This window comes from Carassius auratus, unplaced genomic scaffold, assembly GCF_003368295.1.
Source record: "Carassius auratus strain Wakin unplaced genomic scaffold, ASM336829v1 scaf_tig00040743, whole genome shotgun sequence".
In the NCBI taxonomy this organism is placed as follows: Eukaryota; Metazoa; Chordata; class Actinopteri; order Cypriniformes; family Cyprinidae; genus Carassius; species Carassius auratus.
The window spans coordinates 85,251-108,957 of NW_020526607.1; the positions used below are offsets into that span (position 1 = coordinate 85,251).

Here is a 23,707-nt window from a genome sequence, read left to right on the forward strand (position 1 = left end):
CGCTCTGAAATGCGGCAGGATTAAAACCTCTATTAAAACAGATGTCCAAATGAACATACTGGTATGCTAAGTTCTGGGCGCACTGAGGTGGTGGTAAGCTCAAGATCTATATTTGGAAGTGGTGGTACTGAGTACCGGTCCGTACCGGCCCACTTAAAGCACTAGGGAATTATGACACAATGATCATTTTGGGGTGAACTGTCCCTTTAAAAAGTTTCAACACAGTCAACTGAAGCTCGAATATATGACCTTTAAGCAGTCAGTTACGTATGACTAGAAGCACATGGGCTGTTGTAGAAAAACCAGCATGAATACTTGAGCTGCCTGTCTGTAAACTGTAGGAGTGTACCTCGCTGTCCTTCTGCACCTGCGCGTGCACGAGCTCCGCCCACGCGTCAGGTGTTTCAAACGAAACTCGGCTGAAGTAAAGAGGATGTTAGTTACTCATGCCGCCTGAACTGGATGAAACACTTCACAAGCGCTCAAACTTAAGACTGCGTCACTATATATCTAACCAGACAACAACAGCAAGTGGACGCGTTTACATACAGGTGAGTTATTTACACGTTTTTAACTGTATGACTTAAATTAAACTCTAAAATGTTAACATATTAGTTGAACAGAAGCTAAACTGTCTACTGTAAGAGACTCAGATTCATGATCTAAATTGATCCTGAGCTCTTAATACACTGTGTCCTAAAGGTTAGTGTCAAGGAATATGCTTTTATGTTTTGTTTAATGAGTTTGAACTACACAACTGCTATAATACGCTTCACAAAAATGACAGGTACAACAAAACTTTGATATGGCATGCCATAGAGTACTGAATGATAGGGTTATTTGTGATCAAAAACAATAATTACAGTGTCAAACTGATGTCCACATTACGCAATTCACTCTCTAATGGTGTTTTCAGTTAGTAAAATAGGCATAAATGTGTTTATGAGCATCATCTGTACAAATCTGTAAATCTGTAAAATTATTAAATGTGTTCAATGTCATTATTGTAAAGAAACAAACAAACAAATGTAAAACAATAGTGTGTACAAGCTTTATAAATTTGTGTAGGCTTAGATGTATCTTGTTACACTATTATATTTGCTAATTGGTCTTTTTTGTTTAATATTAGTGAGTTAGTGTTGAATAATATCCAGCATGATTTTAAAAGGGATAGTTCACTCAAAAATGAAAATCACCCCCTGATTTACTCACCGTCAAGCATCCTAGGTGTATATGACTTTCTATTTTCAGACGAATACAATCAAAGTTATATTAAAAAATGTCCTTGCTCTTCCAAGCTTTATAATGGCAGTGAATGGGTGTTGAGAAGCCAAAAAAGTGCATCCATTCATCATAAAATCTACTCCTCACAGCTCTGGGGGTCTTTACCACCATTCACTGCCATTATAAAGCCAGAAGAGCCAGGACTGTCTTTTTCTCTTTTTTTCTTTTCTTTTTAAATATAACCCTGATTGTAGTCATATACACCTAGGATGACTTGGTGGGTGCATAAATCTCGGAGTAATTAGAATTTAATGGAGAGCTATTTCTTAAACCGTAACCCAAGGGGAACAAAAAGAAATAAAGTTGAGTAAAACTGCTCTAAAATATTGAGTATTGTTTTTTTCAGTAACGTTAGACTCAACAGCTGCTTTATTACATATTAAAAATATTTAACCTATTTATGTTTGCATGTACTTTCATTTGATAAAAGTCAGTTGTTTACATAGTTTGTCGATGCTTTATTATACTACACTTCTTTTTAAACATCGGTGATGAAACAACATCACAGCAGAACAAACAAACAGGTGCACAACTGCTTGCACTTTCATTTCTGCAACATGTGTGACTGTCATCACTTTTGGTTTAACCTGTAGGCTCTCTGAACTCGCCGTTTCTTGATGCATGTTTTAGGAGAAACCCACAAATGCATTTTCTCTTTGTGGTCTCTGTGGTTTACCCTCTTTGTTATTTGATGTAAGTAGAGCCCACAGCCTTGTACAGGGACAATAGAGCTTTATTTGTGGAGAGTGACATCACGTTTTTTATTTGACAGGTACAAGGTAGTGTTTAAGGTACAGAAAAGAAAGGAACTGTGTGTTATTTGTTTGTGTACTTTCATAAATATTAGGAAGTATGATTAGTTGATTGCTTTCCAACCCGAGAGCACTCTCTGTGTTTATCAGACAGACAGACTTGCTGAAAAGTGTTGACATGCATTTGTTTATCACTTGCTGTGTGTTTGTTGGTTTAAGAGGTGAACGGTTAAGTTTCACTGCCAGCTTCCTGGTTCACAAGTTCTTTCTTTGTGCGATCAGACACAGTCAACATATGAGTGTCTAGTCAACAGTTCTGTTTCCTTTAGCAACAGCAAATAAAAGATTCATAACCAAAGGTGTGACTGAAAGCCTTGCTCACACCGATTTGGCACACGTCATTGTTTTTTTTTTGTTCTTGGCTGAAAATCAGGTTCTGGCGTGTTGAGTAAAATCTATTCTTGGGAAGGGAAGCTGTTTGTACAAAGGAAGGAAAACAGGAATTTTTGAATATTGTTGTGACATGTGGATGGTGTAGACTGGAGTAGCAAATAGTTTGATATGTGAGTCACACCTGGAAGTGTTCAAATAATTTTTTACGTCTGACTTTTCTAAACGGAGCATTCGTCTCGTGTCTCTCGGCAGTGATGGAGGTGGAAGTGTTTAGGAGGTCGATGATTGAGACCGTCTCCAGAAGAGATTCTGTTTCTGTGAAATGTTCTCCAGCTTCCCAAAACCTTCGGATGTCAACACCTCGATCCATCCCTCTGAGCATCAGAAACACCCACAGGTAACGCATGGCACTTGGTGCTTATTGTATTGCTTGACTGTGCTTGAAAATTCAAAACTGGCCTGCTATACAAAAAAAAAATAAAGAATAACGCTATAATTCTTTAACATAAATTAACTTATATTTTATTTTAAACTATATTAGTAGTGTATAACCAGCTTCAAAGTTCCAAGTTGTTTTTAAATATGTAATTGTTTTCTAATTTATATTTTATATACATCATTTTATTTCTTGAAATCTAATTCTTAATCATTTATTTTGTTTTGTTACATTTTATTTTAAACCATAGCAACAGTGAGTAAATGGCTTCCAAGGGTTCCAAGTTGAATTTAAAGATGTTATTTATATCTTAAATATTTTTTTTCATTCAGTATTATTATTGTTTAAACAATAGCAATATTGTATACACAGCTTCAGACAGTTTGCGATTTGAGTTTAAAGATGTTATTATATTTAAAATATATAATTTTGATTCAATTAGTATTTTTTTTATTTTATTTTAAACTAAACTAAGTATATAAACAGCTTCAGACAGTTCTTAGTTGTTTAAAGATACTTAAGATGTTGTTTATATTTGAAGAAGTTATTTATATTTACATTTCTTTCATTCAGTGTGAATCTTTTTTTAAAACAATAACAATATTATATAAACAGCTTTTGACAGTTGCAAGTTGAGTTAAAATGTTATTTATATATATTTTTAAATGATGTTTTAAATGTATAATTTTAATTCAATTTAAAATATTTTATTTAATGTTATTTTAAACTATAGTAATAGTGTATAAACGGCTTCAGATGTCATAACATATAATATAATTATAATTATATATAATTTAAATATAATTTAAAGATGTTATTTGTATTTTAAATGCATAATTTATTATATTATTTAGTTTTTATTTTATTTTACTATAGAGCTGTCCCAAGTTAAGTTGGGGTGGTCTTATAGTGATGGTTTATTTATTAATGCATGTTATAAAAATCATTTGATAAATTTTAGCAAATGTTCATCAAATCCTGCCTCACATTATTCTTGTTAAATATCCTGTTTCAGTCAGAAATATGTCAAAGATTACGGAAACAAAACATGTTGACACGTTCTTATTCTTCCTGGTCTTGTGATTTTATCATTCCGACTAAAAGGGAGTTTCGAGCTTCATCTGCACCTTTGATTCCCAATCCATTTCCGGAGCTCTGCAGTCCGACTCCGTTCCCGGTGCTGACCGGATCCCTCGGCGGGAGGAATCCCCCCTCTAATAGCAGCACACACGTAAGCGGCCTGGATGGTACAAGTTCTGACACAAATGATAGATAGTTGCCTGTGGCACAGTGAATTCACAGCAGTTATGATCCTCAGGGGAAAAACAAGCGTGCATGTACACAAACACATCACAGGCTGTCAGTTCATAGACTTGTAAATAAACATGCACAACACAAGCACATTCTTTGGCACTGAGAAAAGTTCATGACCTTTAACAAAACAAGCATGAAAGGTCTAATGCATTTGCGTGCATCTTAATTTCTGAAGGATTTACAAACCGATTCTTGTTTATTTTCGAAGGTGCTTCGGGTTTTTGGGGATGCTACACACAGTCGGTCGGTTTTGGTGACGTCTGGGACGACGGCGCATGATGTCTGTAAAATGTTAGCGCAGAATGCACACTGTACGGATGAGGAAAGCTGGGCTCTCATTGAACATCATTCTGCTTTAGGCCTGGGTAAGACTTGGTGTTATTGTACTAAAATGATATAATGCAATTACTGATACACTTCTAATACTCTCCTTTGAGTTACATCTTCCGTAATGTACCTTATTAATGAAAGTACTTTCATAATGTGATGTAAAATCACATACTTCACCCACAAAGGAAGTCTGATAGTAATAAGATTTGTATTGGAAAACAGTGGGTTGCTGCTTTGCATTCACTTAGATGTTTGCATGCACTTGATTTTGCACTGTAAAACATAGATGTGCTATCTAGGGTTTTTGCTTTTGACCAATCAATAATATAATTGCACATTCATGTCCCATTGTTTGGACAAAATCCACTGAATTCCCTTGTTTGCGTAGAAATAATGCTAAGACAAATGCTGGCATGTCTCGTGCTTTTATAATAAGTGATTATTCGATCATGCATGGGGTGTTGTGGAAAATAGCCTTAAAATGAACACAACCAACGTGTTTTACAGGCTTTTACAGTAGCTTTAGTTGTGTTTTCGACAGGTGCTGGAGAGGACGAAACTTTAGTTTCGATGAATGACCGTTTAATTAGTAAAAAGTATGCAGCAACATTTCTTTAAAATAATTGCTTTACTAAACCTAGAGAATGTTAAATTTAATTAAAACATTTTATTTAAATGTTAAATAATTTTTTTATATTTAATTTATAAAATTTTATTTATTTAAATTTAAAAATCCAGTTTTTCAATTTGTGAAATTTTATTACATGTATTTTTTAATTTAGCTAAACTTTAATAAAATGTTTTAAATTAAAGTAAGGAATTTATTGATTCATTTTTAAAATGAACCATATGTTTCTTCTTAATCTAAGCTTAAATCAGGTCATCCTTTAGGAACTATTTAGTTTAAAGACTGAAGGTTAGTGCTGTATGAGGAATAGCATTTGCAGTCAAACTTAGCGGGTTTTTTTCTTTTCAGAGCGCTGTCTGGAAGACCATGAGCTTGTGGTGCAGGTTCAGTCATCCTGGCCAGTAGAGAGCGACACAAAGCTGATCTTTCGTAAAAACTACGCCAAGTACGAGTTCTTCAAAAAGCCTGTGGTATGAAAACACATTTGTATTTGTAAAGAAATGTTCACAATCCTGAACTTAAGTCTTGTGAAACTACCAAACGTAGACATTTTTACTTATATTTTGTTACGTTATGCAGTTATTTTTCCCGGAGCACATGATCTCTGACAGCGCTGATGTCACTAAAGGCATGACATCATCAGAGCTGGTGCAGGTATGTTGATCTACAGCTTTTAAAAACAGAAAAATTGCAATTTTATTGTCTTCATCACACTAGTAAATGTCTGCCGTGTAGAATATGGTGAAGAGCGGCTCCTGTCCAGAGATTCAAGGCTTGCTCCATGTGAGAGAGGGAGGTAAAAAGTCCTGGAAGAAACTCTATTTTGTTTTACGACGCTCTGGATTGTACTGCTCTAACAAAGGACAATCAAAGGTGCCACACACAAAGACAAAAACACATTCACTCACACCCACAACGTGTAAAGTGTGTATGTACACATAAACATGCATATAAAATCTGGATGCGTATGAATGTTTGTAGGAACCTTGGCACCTGCAGTTTGTTGGAGATCTGGAAGATCTGAATGTGTTCACAGTATTCAACGGCCGTAAACTTTATGGGGCTCCGGGCGAGCATGTCTTCTGCATTAAGGTAGCCAATAGGAACAGAGTATCAGAGTATTTTATACTATTAGGCTGGTCATACATGGGGCAACTTCTTGAGCAATTTTGCCTGGTAACTTTTTTTTAGGAATGTTGCTTGGGCACTTTCCCAATGAGAATGGGTAACAAATTTCTGTCTTGATACTTTAGATCAGTCGTGAGACCCGTGTCTCGCCTTGTTGCCTGTTGACGGCAACATTAATCAAAGTTGCCCAGCAACAGCGTTCAAAAATTCGCCCCGTGTATCATCAGCGTATAGTACTTATACATATTTTGAATTAATATGTATTTAATTTTTTTGGGTTAATATTTTTATTTTAAATTATTTCGTTTTTTTTTTTTTTTGCTTTTATTATTATTTTATTTATTTATTTATTTATTTTTTTATATATTTTAATTATAATTGCCTTTTTTGTTTTAGTGATTTTTTTTTCTCAAATTAATTTTGTCAATAATTTTTCAATTAATTGCCAGAGCAACATTTCAAATTAGTTTGTCTTTAATGTATATATATATTAGTGCTATATTTTATTTTTAGCTGTATTTTATTTGACAAACTATTTTTCTACTATTTGTTACTATTTTAGTGAAAATGTATAAAAGCAATTCATAAAGCAGTTTGTTGACATTAAGAATGCTGTAGGATATCTTTTAGGGTTAGAGTTGGTCTATAATAATGTTAATTTGCTTCACATAACAGTATTAGAAGTCTATGGTATTTCCTCATGTAGACAGTTGGATGAACATGAATGTGTGTTTGTATGTGTACGGTAGGCCTCAAAAGACAGGTTTCGCTGTCAGAATTTGAAGCTGATGTGTGCTGACAGTGAGCAGAGTCGTACATGCTGGATCACGGCTTTCAGATTGTTTAAGGTACATGGACACACACACAAACACAAGGACAAGGACTCACTAAGAAAGCTAGATCCATCTGAAACCTGCAGTGTGTGTGTGTGTGTTTTAGCATGGGAAGCAGCTCCAGTGTAATTACCAGCTGTCCCAGTCCAGCACCAGACTTCACAAACCATCACGACCAGACTCCAAGGTACAGGAAACTTCTACGAAGCTTTAAAAATTAAAAAAAGAGTCCTTACAACTTGTGCACCATATTCTGCAGACCTAGGTTGGCTTTGTGTGGGGAGCAGACTGTTAATGTATGTTCTTCACTGAGTTTCTCACACACACACGTGTCATCTTCAGTACACAGACCGGGACGAGTCGATGGTGGCCATGGATTTTACAGGGAAGAGCGGTGGTCGAGTGATTCAGAATCCACATGAGGCCCAGAATGCAGAGCACGAGGAAGGACTCAACTGGAGGGTGTGTGTGTGTGTGTGTGTGTGTGTGTGTGTTTTTGTGCTCAAGAGAAACTATTAAATTAATTTTTGAAAAGAATTAATGCTACAGACACATGTGTTGTTCAGACTTCCGTAAATAATTTCATGTTTTTAAAAGAAGTCTGTTCTGCTCACCAAGGCTGCATCTATATAATCAAAAATACTGTAAAAGCAGTAATATTGTGAAATAATATTGCAGTTTAAAAATAATAATATATTTAAATAAATAAATAAAGAATATTTTAAAATGTTAAAAATACTTCATATGTTTTTGTGGAAACTGATTAAAAAAAATGTTCAGGACTGTTTAATGAACAAAGTTTAAAAGAACAGCATTTATTTATAATATAAATATTTTGTCACTTTTAAACAATTCGATACATCCTTGAAAAAATAAGTAAAAAAAATCTCTCTCTCTCTCTCTCTCTCTCTATATATATATATATATATATTATATGAGATATAGATATAGAGAGACCGAGATGGATCGATAGATGTAATATTATAAATATTATATACATTCTTTATTAGTTAGTTATTATTATGAAATTATTATTAATAAATTATTTTTACAACACATAAAAAAAGGTTGATAAAACCATTACCTGAGCTGTGTAGATGTTTCTTTAATGTGATGTTTTTGTGTTTCAGAAGAGAGAAGCGTTACGTCACAGTTTACCCAGCAGCAGTCACGGGTCACAGCTGACCGGTGAGGCTCACATCAATAAAATATATTGTCATCATCAAGAAAGAAGCTCTCATTACTAAAAGCTTTCTGTGTGTGTGTGTGTGTGTGTGTCTGCAGCGGTTCATCAGGTCCAGCCGTGGTTCCATGGAGGCGTGTCTCGAGCTGAAGCTCAAAGGCTATTGGAGGAGCAGGGCCAGGTGGATGGGTAAGAATCTCCAGGTTATGTGATTATCATATACACCTGCCGTGTACAGTTGTGTTTATATAGTTTTCTCCTGTCTGCAGGATGTTTTTGATCCGTGACAGTCAGCTTCACACGCAGTGCTTTGTGTTGTCCTTGTGTTATAAACTGAAAACCCATCACTACCTCATCATTCCCGTAAGTCTTTCTTTCTTATTTTGTGTGTGTTTTACATCAGGCCTTACACGAGACAGTCTCATCTGGACCTCTCTTTCTCTCTGTAGTTGGAGCAAGGAGATAAACAGTACTACACTATGGACGATGGTGTCACACTGTTCACAGATCTGCTGCAGCTGGTGGAGTTTCACCAGATCAACCGCGGCATCTTACCTGTGTGTCTCAAACACCCCTGCACTTGCATTGCACTCTAAACCTTCACCTTTGACCTCTTCCTCAAAACTAGCATCTAAATGACCCAGCACCGGTCTACAGACCATGAAAGTTTTCATTTTACGACTCGCAGTGGATGTCAGGACGTTCACCGTTTTCAGTAACCCCAAAAAAGACTTCATTTCTGTACATAGAAATGTTATTTATATTTTATATACCTCTAGCACACTTTAGAGCTCTTTACTATTAAAAAAATACTCTAATTGTTTATGGACTGCTTGTTTAAAGCCATTTGTATTCAACATCCTTCTATCCGGGAATGTTTCTAAACCGGAAAGTGCACAATCGTGGGGGAACTTCCTGCTATTCCTTCCTTCAACACTAGGTGGCGCACTGGTGCTTTGAATGCGGTACTGTCCAGGAATTCTTCACTAAGCAATAGTCATGCAGGGATACATTAATGCATATATGAAGTTGCAGGAGGCGATTTCAATGTAGCAGATTTATTATTATTATTATTAATAATAATAATAATTGTATTTTTTGTTCAACATTGTTTAATTTAAGGGTGTTTTTTCATAATATTGAAGTTTAAGATAATTGAGAGTTTATGTTTGCTTTATTTTATATTTGTATTTAGTTGACTGTTTTATCATTGGTTAACAGTTGTGCTTGGTTGTGCGCATGTGGTTTAATTTTGACCAAAGCCTCAAGTTGAAGTTTTTAAGTAAACGGAATGTTTGTGTTTTAGAATTTTGAATCTGTGTGTGTGTGCGCGCGCACGTGTGTGCTTGTTGTTTTTCTGCATTAAACTGTATTTGACTCTCAGCAGGACCGTTTCTGGAGACGAACCTTCAAATTGTGTGTGTGTGTTTGTGTGTGTGTGTGTGTGTGTGTATGCTTCAGTTAACTTGACATCACAGTGCATCAGTTGTCAGGTCTCCACTGTGTTGTTGCCATGGAGATTATTCCTGTAATATTCAGGGGAGGTCATCTGTCCAGGCAGTAGTATACACTGTATGCTGTGACTGATTTGCATGACTCACTTTGAATCCGATTATTGAATGAGATGGTGATTTATTCAGATGTAAGTGCGGTGATCACCTCACTGCAGCTGTTGATAAATCATCCATTAATCCTGTGTTATAAGGGTAAATAAAGGAGGCGGTGATCAGTCACTGAGTCAGGGAAGGACGCTTCATTCATCCTGACAATAATAAATATTAAAGTGCGAAGTTGCAGAGTCTAAAGAATCAATATGGACTGAGTTCTGTTTTCAACAGAGTAAAAAAGGATGTTAGCTAACATATTCAATTCAAGTTTATTTGTATAGCGCTTTTTACTATACAAATCGTTACAAAGCAACTTTACAGAAAAGTATGTTTCTACAATATTTAAATATAATATTATAAAATATAGATAAAATTGTTTAATTTCATATTATAATTATAAATGCATTTTATATATATATATATATAATATTGATGTTTAATTAATTAGAATAGATAATTATAATATAATTTAATATTTCGAGGTGATGTAAATGAATGGCATACATTTATTTTGCAGCTATGTATTTATTAATGGTATATTTACTTTGAGGGTAAATAAAGGAGACGATGAGATTTGGATTTCAGTTATTAATTTATATATATATATTTTATAGTGTTCATTCTAAGCAAAGTCATTATATAATTCAGTGTTGTTTTGGCTTGTGTTTTTTGTTTCCCTTTTTGTCTTCACCAGCTTGCCGTAGCTCCACCTGACCTACCGCAGACACTCAACCAGTCAGTCACCCCTCTAACTTATTTATGAGGAATGCATAAAAGCTTCATCTCCACCTTTCCAATCCACACACATTTATCATACACACACGTGAACACACTCAGACTGTAGCTCTGCTGGAACTAGGCCACAGAGACACAGAACAACACATGAAGCTGCTCCAACTGGGTTCAAATCAGTTTCATTTGAAGAAGATCAGGAGTTTGATTCATTGTTGCAGTTAAAGCATAAGTGTGCAAGTAATTCTGAGGTCTTATAATTCATTATTTTACCTTCTAAAATAAAGTCTGTCCTGTCCGAAGTGCCTTTGCTGATCGGTTCATTTTTACTTGATGACCAACATAATACAGCAAATCAAATTTAAAATGGGTGTTTCAACCTTTATTATTAACTTTTATTTCCTTTTACATTCTGATTTGACTTAAAAAGTATTTAAGAATGAATCTTTTTACAAATATGCATGCTACTTATAATTTTATATTATTATGTAAATGTATTTTAAGATATATTTTATGCAATTTATCATATTTTAATTTTTAAAAACATTTTGTTGTGATATTTACATTGTATTTTAAATTGCTTTAATAGCATTTATATGTAATCCTTTAATATTTAAAATTATTCCAAAATAAAATATTTGATAGAAATTGTTTTAATACCTATATATTTTGCTTAAGTTCTGTGGAATTTGTGTGTGTGTGTGTGTGTGTGTGTGTATATATATATATATATATACAAATATGTATGTGTGTGTGTGTGTATGCATATTTAAATCATATTTAATTTATATTATTAAATATGTGTTAAGATTTCATAAATTTTAAATTAGTTAAAAAGAAATATATTTTCTATAAATATACACTTGCTTAGATTCTTTGGTATTTGTTATTTATAAATATTTCATTTTTATAAATATATTGTTATATTTTATTATATGCATTTTCCTAGAGTGCGTTTTATTACAGTATGATTACGTTTTCAGTTACTACTTCTTGTGCAGTGCATCATTATTAATTGATTATAGATGACCTTCATTATCTTTATTTCAGATCTCTTCTGGCTTAATTTTTCCAAAGCTGTAAATGCAAATCAGCCTCTGCAGTTAATGTAGTGTTGCCATCCTGCAATTATCCCTCTCTTTTTCCCTCGTCAACTCTCCCCCTTTCTTCCTCATTATGGTTCAATCCAAGAACCTGCTGGGCCCATGTGTATCGTATCGGGTCACTGTACCTTTAAGAGGAGGAGGGGGGTTCCTGGTGGAGCGGGGGGTTTATGAAAATCAGATGAGCTCGGTTTGTGCCATGCGGATCTACACACACACGTTCACACACACAGTTGCACACCACACTGGCCAGCAGACGATTCCCAGTGAAGACACGGATCTGAGAGGGAGAGATCAGGATGGGTGTTACAGGAGAAATGAAGGAGGACGAGACAGCACCAGCCTCAGCAGGTATGTGCCGTTATCCTCCAGGATTGAAGAATCCTGTCTATTCCCGTCATGAAGCAGTTTGAATGTAAAATTGATCCATTGGGGAACCACAAACTGTTCTGTTTCACACTGACAAACACAGAGCTTTGCAGCCACATGTTCTTGAAGCTCCAGTTTTGATTGCATTTAAATCAATATTCATGAGGCACTTTTTGTTCTAGTGTTCTAGTCGGAGGGGCAGAGAGAGAGAGAGACAGGCAGATGCATGTCTTTTAATGCATCTTAATGGAGAGCTGCATGAACTCCTGTCAGTGTGAATGCCATGGACCGATGGGATGTGGCGACTGTCTCTCCATCATTTTACAGACTGCAGATAGTTAGACCACTAGAGAGACAGACGAGAATAAAGAGGGATCCAAGAGGGAAAGGTCTGTCCTTTGCGGGAAAATGAGGAACAATTTTGAGACAGGAAGATGAAGGAACCTTGAATGCTTTTAAGGTGGGAGCAGAGCTCTGGAAGTGTGCAGTAATTTCAACTGCGAGAAAAGATTAATCCATGAGATGTGAGGGAGGAATATAATGGACTGAGAAAACAGGGAAGGGAAGAGATGTGACAGCAGAGGAGGTAGAGTGAGGAGTGAGGCGTGGAGAAAGGGATGAATGGATGAAGAGAAGCCTGGGCTGATGTACCCATCAATCCATGATGAATGAATCGCCAAATAAAATTTGGGTTGCATGAACGCCCAACTGATCATATTTTGACTTTCAAGGCTCCTGTGCCAAATGATATTGGATCGCTCAAAAATAAAATGACTTACCCTCAGATTGTTTCAAAACCTTCACTGACATTATATGGACAGAAACACTTAGACACTTTTCAGAATATCTTCTTTTGTGATCCACAGAAGAACTAAAATACCTGGTTTTGGAACGATTTGAGTGTGAGTCAGGAGGTCTTTACAAGACACAATTTTCAACTAAAACTGATCATTTGTATGCATTTTGGCAATTCATTTACATGACAACGCATTTTTGGCGGACTGGAAATGAGTTTCAAAGTGCAAGTTTGTAAAAATGATACCGTTACCGTTTCCATGCAAACAACGCAATTTAGAATTTGTGAAAACTTTGTAGTGACATCGCCATCTACTGGCCTGGCATGCACAACACAGCCTTTTAAGTTTGTGTGAACTTGGATTTTATTTTGACAGTGTTGTCATCTGTACATAACCATTTTCAAAAATGCAAATGAAAAACGTTTTTGTTTTTAGTACATCGTTGCCATCTAAGTACACTCTTAAAGTATAAAATTAAATTTTGGGGGGTGAACTGATTCTTTAAAACCATTAGATCTTTTTTTTTTTCTTTTTCTTAATATTTTTCGGTTTGAAGACATTATTTTAAAGTTAATAGGCCTGAAATAATAACAAAGATGAAGTTGATTTAATTTAAAGATGGCATGAAATGTAAATTCACCCTATCTGTTTAATCCCAATGATATTATTGTGAATGGTTCATCCATGTTTCATGTAATTTTTAATAAAAATGTCATAACTGGAACTTCTGGTAAAAAAACAGCAGACTTCTATCTGGTGATGTATGCTGGACTTCTCCAGTCATTTCGTCAGCTTTAACCTCGCCCCTTCACTCGAATGTACTTCACAATAGGAAGAAAAGATCTTAAAGGGTTAGTTCACCCAAAAATGAAAATTATGTCATTAATAACTCACCCTTATGCTGTTACAAACATGTAAGACCTCCTTTTATCTTCGGAACACAGTTTAAGATATTTTAGATTTAGTCCGAGAGCTCTCAGTCCCTCCATTGAAACTGTGTGTACGGTATACTGTCCATGTTCAGAAAGGTAAGAAAAAAATCCTCAAAGTAGTCCATGTGATATCAGAGGGTCCGTTTTTTGAAGCATCGAAAATACATTTTGGTCCAAAAATGGCAAAAATTACGACTTTATTCAGCATTGTCTTCTCTTCCGTGTCTGTTGTGAGAGAGAGTTCAAATCAAAGCAGTCTGGATATCCGGTTCGCGAATGAATCATTCAGTTCACCAAATCGAACTGAATCGTTTTAAAAGGTTCGCATCTCTAATACGCATTAATCCACAAATGACTTAAGCTCACTTTTTGGCTGACACTCCCTCTGAGTTCAAACAAACCAATATCCCGGAGTAATGCATGCACTCAAACAGTACACTGACTGAACTGCTGTGAAGAGAGAACTGAAGATGAACACCGAGCCGAGCCAGATAACGAACAATAGACTGACTCATTCACGAGTGAAGAACCAGTTGCATCGGTTTTCAGATCACCAGTAGTTCTTTCGGACAGTTTGATTCAATAAAGCGGTTGAAGAAAACGGTTCACCGGTTTTTTTGTGCTCAACGTAATGGCGTCATTTGAGATGATTGCCCTTGATTCAAGCCTTCGGTTTACCCGCGCTCATAACACTAGCACAGAATCAGTTCAGAATCAATCACCAAAAGAATCAGTTCAGACGCTCTGTGTGTCTGTTTCACGCTGAATCACACATGCGCAGTATCATCAGCTCCTCGGTTCTCGAATCGGACGTGTCTGACAGAAACGGTTCTTCACTCGTGAACGAGTCAGTCTATTGTTCGTTATCTGGCTCGGCACAGTGTTCATCACAGCAGTTCAGTCAATGTACTGTTTTGAGTGCATGCATTACTCCGGGATATTGGTTTGTTTGAACTCAGAGGGAGTGTCAGCCAAAAAGTGAACAGCTTAAGTCATGTGTGGATTAATGCGTATTAGAGATGCGAACCGTTTAAAACGATTCAGTTCGATTTGGTGAACTGAATGATTCGTTCGCGAACCGGATATACAGACTGCTTTGATTTGAACTCTCTCTCACAACAGACACGGAAGAGAAGACAATGCTGAATAAAGTCGTCGTTTTTGCCATTTTTGGACCAAAATGTATTTTCAATGCTTCAAAAAATTCTAACGGACCCTCTGATGTCACATGAACTACTTTGATGATGTTTTTCTTACCTTTCTGAACATGGACAGTATACCGTACACACAGTTTCAATGGAGGGACGGAGAGCTCTCGGACTAAATCTAAAATATCTTAAACTGCGTTCCGAAGATAAAAGGAGGTCTTACATGTTTGGAACAGCATAAGGGTGAGTTATTAATGACATAATTTTCATTTTTGGGTGAACTAACCCTTTAACAAGATAAGTATGTTACATTCTCAGTGTTGCCACAAGGGGCGCTACAGTGGGCATTACTTAGCAGGCAAGAATTGCAAAATAATGATTATTTCCAAATAGGTTTCTGAAAGTCACAGTGTTCAGGCTGTTTGGAAAAACCAACCTACAAATGGCTTACTTGTTTTTGAAGGATAAATTGGTATATGAGAATCGGTTTCAGCGTTACGATTTTCTAATACAAAGCATTAAGATGCAGATATGTGGCAGAAGGTGATGATGGAAGTCTTGGTCAACTGCCATCAGGTCTGGATTGTAATATTAGATCCTTAAATGCATAAAACTCCCTAAAGTCTTTACAGCTCCATCCGTGTCTTTTCACACGTATGCCCATCACATCTTGGGAACATATTTGTAGTTCTCGTCCCGCTGCTCCAAGCAAGTGTTTTCTTGTTTGATTTGTACGGTTTGATGATTGTACATCTCGTACCTCAGAGAGTCGTGTCGTGTCTGATGGTAACGCTTCACTCATCACAACAGCGTCTGTGTCTCCATGGGACGGTGTGCATTTGGTGTCTGAGATAAAGAGAGAAGGAAAAGTTGTGTGTGCATGACGGAGCAAAAAAGAGGAATAAGGAGCAAGCGGATGTATTGCTGTAGGGATGTCATGGACATCTGTCTCTCTGTCAATGAAGCTTCAAAAACTGATGCTGGAAGTAGATTTAGGAACCCAGAGGAGTAAGACTGAGTGTGTTTGAGAGAGAGAGAGAGAGAGAGAGAGAGAAGTGGAAAGACAGAATAAGAAAGAGAAAGACCTGGGTCCTCATTTATTAAGAGTGTGCAATGAGTGCGTAAGCACAGTTTAATGCAAAGTGTGTGATCTACAACAAATGTCATTATAATTATTAACCTCATTAGAATTATTAGATATATAATATAAAATAATATAATACAATATTTTGGAACCTACAACAGTTAAAGACAAAAATGTATTTTAATTCAGAGATAAGTGCATTAAGAACATACTTTTTTATATAAATATTTGTAATATTGTCACTTTTGATCAATGTAATGCATCGTGGCTGAATAAAAGTACATTGTTCCTATTTATATATTTATTCATATATCATTCATCTGTATTTAGAAAGCTTGTTGTTTACCATCTCTAGTCTTCAGTATATATTTGATGAATGCATTTATGGTTTGGCTGATGCTTTTGTCTAACGTGACATGATTGCATCAGTATGTGGTTAGAAAAGACTGGCATGCTGGCAGAATGTGTATTGGGTCTGAGATAAAGAGTGAAGTGCTTTCTAAAAAGATCACTTAGCTGTGTATTTAAACATGCAGAAAACACACACATTCACACAATACCTCGCAGGAAAAAGCACTCTCCGTAAGTGATTTTATTAGGTTGACATGCTTAAATTTTGCTCTTGCTGACCACAGCTTTTCTCTCTCTCGCTAATGCACACACTGTAAAGCTTCACACTTGATTTAGCACATTTGCAAGATACCATCCAGAACATACCAACCACACACACACCGAGCATCAGATGAGCTCTCTGCAGTGTTATCTGGTGCTGAGGTGACCGCGTGAGTCCCGCTGAAGAGATAGGAATTAAAGAGCCGCTCACTCACTCACTCACTACTGAGGAAGAAAGAGGAGGGAGTCGGCTAAGGACTAAATGAGTGTCAGGAGAGATGGGGTGGAAGAGGCTGATAGGAGAAGAGAGACAGGCTCTGTTACTGTGGGTCCCTGTAGACTGCATGGATTAGGAAGACAGGCGCATGTGCAGCGGCGTGGATAGATGGATTACAGTGATGCATTGACTCTCAGCACACAGACACAGTGCTGCAATACTGCCTATTAATACAGTAATACAGAACAGAATGACTGCATACCAGTGACATCATACAATACACGGTACAGTACAGCACTACACATGTGCAACATCTATCTATCTATCTATCTATCTATCTATCTATCTATCTATCTGCTATTGAGCTTTATTTCCTTTATTTCATAAAAGCACAGTTCCCCTTAACAAATCTCCCAGCATCTATTCCTAGATAAAGCCAATTCTCTCCAGCGTCTTTATACCTGCGTCTCTGGAGATCCAGCCCCACGCTGAGCTATTGCTGCTGAACGCTTCAAACGCTAAAACGTCACGCTGTTGGTGAAGCAGTCAAATATGAAGCGATGAGATGCCAAGACGGAGGAGAGTGTTTACAGTCTTTCATTTGGGTTTCAGATCATTCCGTCACTCACTCAAGGGTTTGGTTCGTAAAATAGGAGTTTTAGTTATGAATAGTTGTTAAACTGTTGCTGACTGAACACCACTGCAAATAGCAACAGGCTAAAATTCACTCAGAACAGCTTAGGCCAGTAAAGAAAACTATGTAATACTCACTACTGTTATTAGTTTCTTCAAATGACGAACCTGGAGATTGAAGAATATTTGATGCTTAGGAGCTCAGCACTAGATATTCTTGATGAAAGAGGACGGTCGGATATTTATATTACACAAGCGTCATACTTCTTCTTTCTGAATATTTTGTTTTGTTCAGACAATTATCTGACACGACAGTTTCTCCTCCCGCGAGGCTTTGCATTCTTGTCAGAAAAGACAGTGTGGAGAGGAAGACAGCGGCTCTCTTTTATTTTCACCCTGTCTCTCTCTCTCTCTCTCATTACTGTTTGGATTATGGATTTTCATATCAGGGCAGAGTTTCCTTTGAAGGCCCCTACAGCGGTGCTGCTCTACAGTAAGTGGGTTGCGTGCTTCTCTTCTCCATCATCATTTTCTCTCTCTCATTCTCTCTTTTCCCGGACATATTTAAAGTCGCTGGCTGTTAAACGCCTCTGGAATCATGCAAGTATTTTTAAACGCCTAGACCTCTTGCATATACCTCACACACACATGCTCAGAAAAATACATCTCTTAATGCTCTGATGTCGTGATGATGTGGCCATTCAGACTTTCATATGATTCTGTTTCTCTGTGTTTAGTAAAATGAGAATATAGGAGTGTGTTTTTGAGTGAGTAGTAGTATAATTAGCGTTGTTGCACTGGCATTTGAAGTCTTCAAGTGTTAGGTGGCAAATGTCTCTGATTTGACAGTCATTGTCAGCCCACAAAGAACAAAATCATGTTTTTAAGGTTTAATATTGACATTATGAACAACTTTGGATAATAATCACTGGGTTCGATTTTTCTCTGAGGTCTCTCGATCTGGGAAATAATTGTTGTATTACTTTTAGGAAAGAAATTCTGGGCAAAAGATCCAAAGCACGTGTGTTTTTTCTTCCTCATAACTCTTCACAAAGACTGCTGCATCATGTTGAGTTTTTTTTTTTGGACGTGTATAAAGAAATGAATTGTATTTGGTAGCCTTTTATTTGAGTTACTTGACCTCTGCCTGTCTATGACTGTTTTCAGACCTGTAGTTTGTGTTTTTGTTTGTTAGTTTTTTTCCTGAAATAGAGACTAAGCTGTTGCAATGCTGCATTTTCTTCTCTCTCTTTTTTTGGGGGGTTTCAACATTATTCGAATTGGACCAGAATTTCATAAAAGCATTTCTGAATTTCAAGATTGACAGACAATGGCTCTGAGGGCTAATTATAAAAATTATCTTTCTGTTAATCACGAGAATATTTGAATGCTAAATATATAATAGTTGCTAAAAAGCACTTTTAGAGCAAGAGACATGGCTATTGTGAATTATAATGAACTGTAGAATGTGGTCCAAAGATCCATCAGGAATACTCATAGTTATCCAGTACCTGTAAGGATATTTCATGTTCATAGAGATATTTGACTGGATATTTTTATGCTGAGTTGGATTTCATTCCCAACAGTGGAATCATTCATCTAAAAACCGATTCAGAGTGTTGCAACTAAATCATAAAAAAACTACATCATAAGCAGTGTTGGGGAGTTACATGTACAGTAATGATGTTATGTAAAAATAGGACAGGCCTGGTTCTAGAGGGGGTTCTAGAGGGGGCTAAGCAACCAGTAGCACCCTCAGATAAAGCTGCAATAATAAGCATTTCATTGCAGATTTAGCAAACTGTCTAGTGCATTATGACTTGCGCTCTGGAGATTGATTTCTATTCAAACGTGGTTTTGCAGCGTTGAGCAGTGTAGCCAATCACAGACATATCTATTGATTTCTTGAGCGCAACAGCCAATCAGAGGCATTTTAGTTTGAATCCACTCACCGCTCAAATTGCCGGAGTGTGTTCAGGTATTGTGTTCAGCACTAATCATTTCATCATAACTGTATACTTATATTAGAAAGTCTTCCAGTTTTGTGGATATTTAGACAAAGACCAGTCACTGTTATTATTATATGATATATTATAGTTACAGTCAGGTGGCTATAATTAATTACACAGGAAATTGAGAGGCTATTCAATATTTGACCACTTAATTTACAAAAAAATTGTTATCTTAACATGTCAACACTGCATCAGCTACTGATAAAAACATTCATCTTCATTTGAATTCTCATACAGTGTGTTATTTAACCATAGCTTATGTCTTTCAAACACATTCAATTGTAAAATTCATGTTACTTCTTATTTATATGCAGGGATTCCCACATTTTTTGTTATATATTTGTAACCTTTTTAATATATTTTCTTTTTCTTTGTATTTATATATCAATATGATAAAACGATTGTCCTATTTAAATTAGTGCTGTCAAGTGATTAATCACGATTAATAACATCCAAAATAAAAGTTTTTGTTTACATAATACATGTATGTGTGCTGTGTATATTTATTATGTATATATATATATATATATATATATATATATATATATATACTCATACAGTATATATTTTGAAAATATTATGTACAGTATACATTCACATTCATACAATATATATTATATATAAATATATTTAATATAAAAACTAACATAACATTTTTATCTTAAATATATACATGCATGTGTGTGTATTTATATATGTAAACAAAAACGTTTATTTTGGATAAGATTAATCACTATTAATCATGATCAATCGTTTAGCAGCTCTAATTTAAACCAATGTGATAAATGAGTTGGGTCAAAAGTAATCAAAATGTAGTCTGATTATATTACCTAATATGTGTAATGTAAAGTATTATATTAATTACTACAGTTTTTGTCAAGTAATATGGAATCAGTAATGGATTACAATTAGAAAGTAATCTACCCAGCTCTGGTCTCTATGCGGTCTTCCTTCAGCCAATCCTGCATTGCTGGATTCAGGTTAATGTGCATGCATGTTTATCCAGATTTTGTCTTCTGGACATGTTTGTTATTCTTTCACGCATATGTTGGTTTTGACGTGCATATGCATGCAGACGGTTTTACATGCATGCTTACAAATATAAGTGTTGCAGTTGCTGCAAGCAGCCATTAAATCTGCTTTTCATTATCGCTAGATGACACTGAGGTCAGTGTAGCATGTTTTACTGCTGATGAACCATGCAGATAGAATGGTTATTCATTTAAGACACGTCCTCCGACACCCGGCGGTGCTCCTCACGAGGGGACTGACCCTGAGAACGGCTACATTAGTATCAATCCTCAATCTCTAACCGTTTAGAGCCTCCTGTGGGCGGTCTGTCGCAAGGTCAAAGGTTAAACAGAACCCTGTCCCTGCCGAGAGACTCCTGAGAGACAGAGGAAGAGATGCTAATTAAAACGTAGTGGCGAGGGGTCAGATTTTGTGCCTCGTTTAAATCTACTGGTGTTAAAACTCGGTCCGCTGACGATTTTCGTAATACGGGTTTCTCCTCATGGCAAAATTAATTAACATTCAGCCATTGCCGCGATGATTTAATGCTCATACTTATAATTAGATAGTTTCCTCGTTATTTTCCCAAAGCAACATGCCTGTTCGGTGTGTGCGTAATAAGTTGTGCACTGGATAACAAGCAAAAGGAGTTGGAGTTTTATTCCACTTTAGACAGTGTGTGTTTATGTCCCGCTGGATTATCTGCTAACGCTGATTAATATCTAATCAGACGTTCACCTTCCAGCAGGTGTTTCATATACTCTGAAATATCAGCCTCAAGTTATGATTGCTTCTTCATTTCCTCCATGACATCATCACTTCAGTATCTTTAATTTGGGATCATGCATATCTTGTGCCCTAATTTCCTGTGAGGAACTTGTGAACTGCACTGCAAAGAGGGATTTTCTTCTTATTTTTGTCTTGTTTTAGTATATAAAAACTGAATTTTTGATTAGTAGAATACATTGCAAAAAACATTTTTTAAAGCGATTTTCTCAGTATTTAGATTATTATTATTTTTTTTGAACCCTCAGGTTCTAGATTTCCAAACAGTTGTATCTCGACCAGATATTGTCAAAAAATGACCCTTATGACTGGTTTTGTGTCTAGGGTCACAGATATGAAGCAGCACTACTGTTTTCAACATTGATCATAATCAGAAATGTTTCCTGAGCAGCAAATCAGCATTTCTAAAAGATTGTGTGACACTGAAGACTGGAGGAATGATGCTGAAAATTCAGCTTTGCATCACTGGAATAAATCAGATTTTTAAATATATACAAATAGATAAGTTATTTTTAAATTGCAATAATATTTCACAATATTATTGTTTTTACTGTATTCTATCAAATAAATGCAGCTTTGGTGAGCAGAAGATACTACTTTAAATATTTTTACATTTTACTAATCACAGACTTTGAAGAGTATAAGGAAAGGAGGTGACTTGTGACCAGGTAAAGTGACCCATACTCTGAATTTGTGCACACACGCAGCAATAAGTAGTGAAACACACACACACACACACACACACACACACACACTGGGGTGCAGATGATATAATAGCACAGTAAATTACCGTCAAACAGTGTTAGGCTTCTCACATGTTCTCTGATTTTCTTTCATTTACATTCTCTGGTTAGGGGGTCTTTAGATGAACTTCTCTATTACTGTGAGCTGCTGGACTGCTTATTGAAGTCCAGCACAGTCCAGACTGCTTTATTAAACACCTGTAGATGATGGATCTGCACTATGATATCATATTATTAAACTCAGCATGAATAATCCTTATTATTGTCTCTTTCTTTCTTCCTTTCTTTCTTTCTTTCTTTCTTTCTATTGCTCGTTTGCTCACTCTATGGCACACAAACGGTGTGTACAGTGTCCATGACAGTGTTTAACAGCGAGGTCACCGTCACCATGAGTGATGACCTCTGTTGTGATGTCATAATCAGAAGCACTGGACACGCCCCCATAAGGTCAAGGATTCTATGCTCTAAGATTACAATCAGGCCTGAAACAGGACTAGAAAAGAAATCAAAACACAATATCATCTTTCTCATATTTTAATAATTACATTTGAGATATTTACTTTTAATTTGTTTATATACGTTCCTTCAGTTAAATTAACAAGCAAGTTGCCTAAATATTTGATTTCTTATTTTTTTCCCTGACTGATTATTTCCAGGAATATTATATTTATTATATTATATAATAATAATATGTTATATAATATATTTTTTTTTATTCATTCATATAATTTCCCACCATTAAATAAGCAAAATTGATTTCTTTAATTGTAGCAGATGCATTATACAGATTTTTTTATTAATTTATATACTTTACTACAGTTAAATGAAAAAGCAAGTTGTCTAAAAAAACTGATTCCAATAATTATTAACATACAGATTATTTCCAAAATTATTATATTTTATCCCAATTAATTTATTTATTGTATTTACTTTTCATTTTTTTTATTTGTATAATTTCTTAAGAGTTAAATTAATAATCAACTTGTCTGAATAATTAATTTCTTCAATTTTTAACTTATGCAATGAACAGATTATATACAAAAGTATTATATTATATTATTGTACATTTATTTTTTTATAATATTATCATTTTATTTCTTATATTTATTGAATTTTTTATCCGTTTATTTAATTTCCTAAAGTTAAATTAATAAGACATTTATATTACGTATATAATAAATGAATAAATCATTTTAAAATTTTGGAACATTTTGTATGAGCCCCAAAATCGTACCTGTGCTTCACTTTTTCCGTTATTGCTTTCATTATCTCTCATCTGTTTCTTTCTAACCAAGGACAGAGAATAAGCAAAGAGAGAACAGAACTAGCTTTCTAATAAACCTGTCATTAGCCATGCAAATATTGTGGCTCTGGTTATGTTATCTGCTAAATGCAAATGTAAAATTGCAAGCCCTGATTGGTTCTTTGAGGGCTCTGCTAGCTGCTGATTGGTTGTCACAACTGGTATTAAAATTAACCTAAAGGTTAAAAGTGTGTAACCATTTAATGTTTAAGTATTTGAATTCTTCGAATGAGTTTAAATGTTGTCCTGTTTTTAACATGTCTCTACCACTGCTGTGAATGTATGACTACCAATAATAATATTTATCTGAACATTGGCAGATGTTGGCAGGGCACAA

General features: G+C 35.5%; 1 protein-coding gene across 2 annotated transcripts; it reads left to right on the forward strand.

Moving 5' to 3' along the window:
- The first annotated feature begins 433 nt into the window (after window positions 1-433).
- On the forward strand, window positions 434-9,664 carry LOC113084863 (growth factor receptor-bound protein 7). 2 transcript variants are annotated; one of them, XM_026255001.1, is made up of 15 exons: window positions 434-551; window positions 2,682-2,826; window positions 3,970-4,096; window positions 4,388-4,544; window positions 5,486-5,607; window positions 5,717-5,791; window positions 5,873-6,010; window positions 6,119-6,229; window positions 7,015-7,113; window positions 7,205-7,285; window positions 7,441-7,560; window positions 8,229-8,286; window positions 8,383-8,470; window positions 8,551-8,644; window positions 8,731-9,664. In XM_026255001.1, exons 2-15 carry the CDS (start codon window positions 2,684-2,686, stop codon window positions 8,875-8,877), a joined length of 1,560 nt encoding a protein of 519 aa, XP_026110786.1. In that variant the 5' UTR covers window positions 434-551; window positions 2,682-2,683; the 3' UTR covers window positions 8,878-9,664. The 2 variants fall into 2 exon arrangements, with proteins under 2 accessions (XP_026110786.1, XP_026110785.1); XM_026255000.1 differs by lacking the exon at window positions 434-551 and having other exon boundaries at window positions 1,684-2,826.
- Window positions 9,665-23,707: the final 14,043 nt, after the last annotated feature.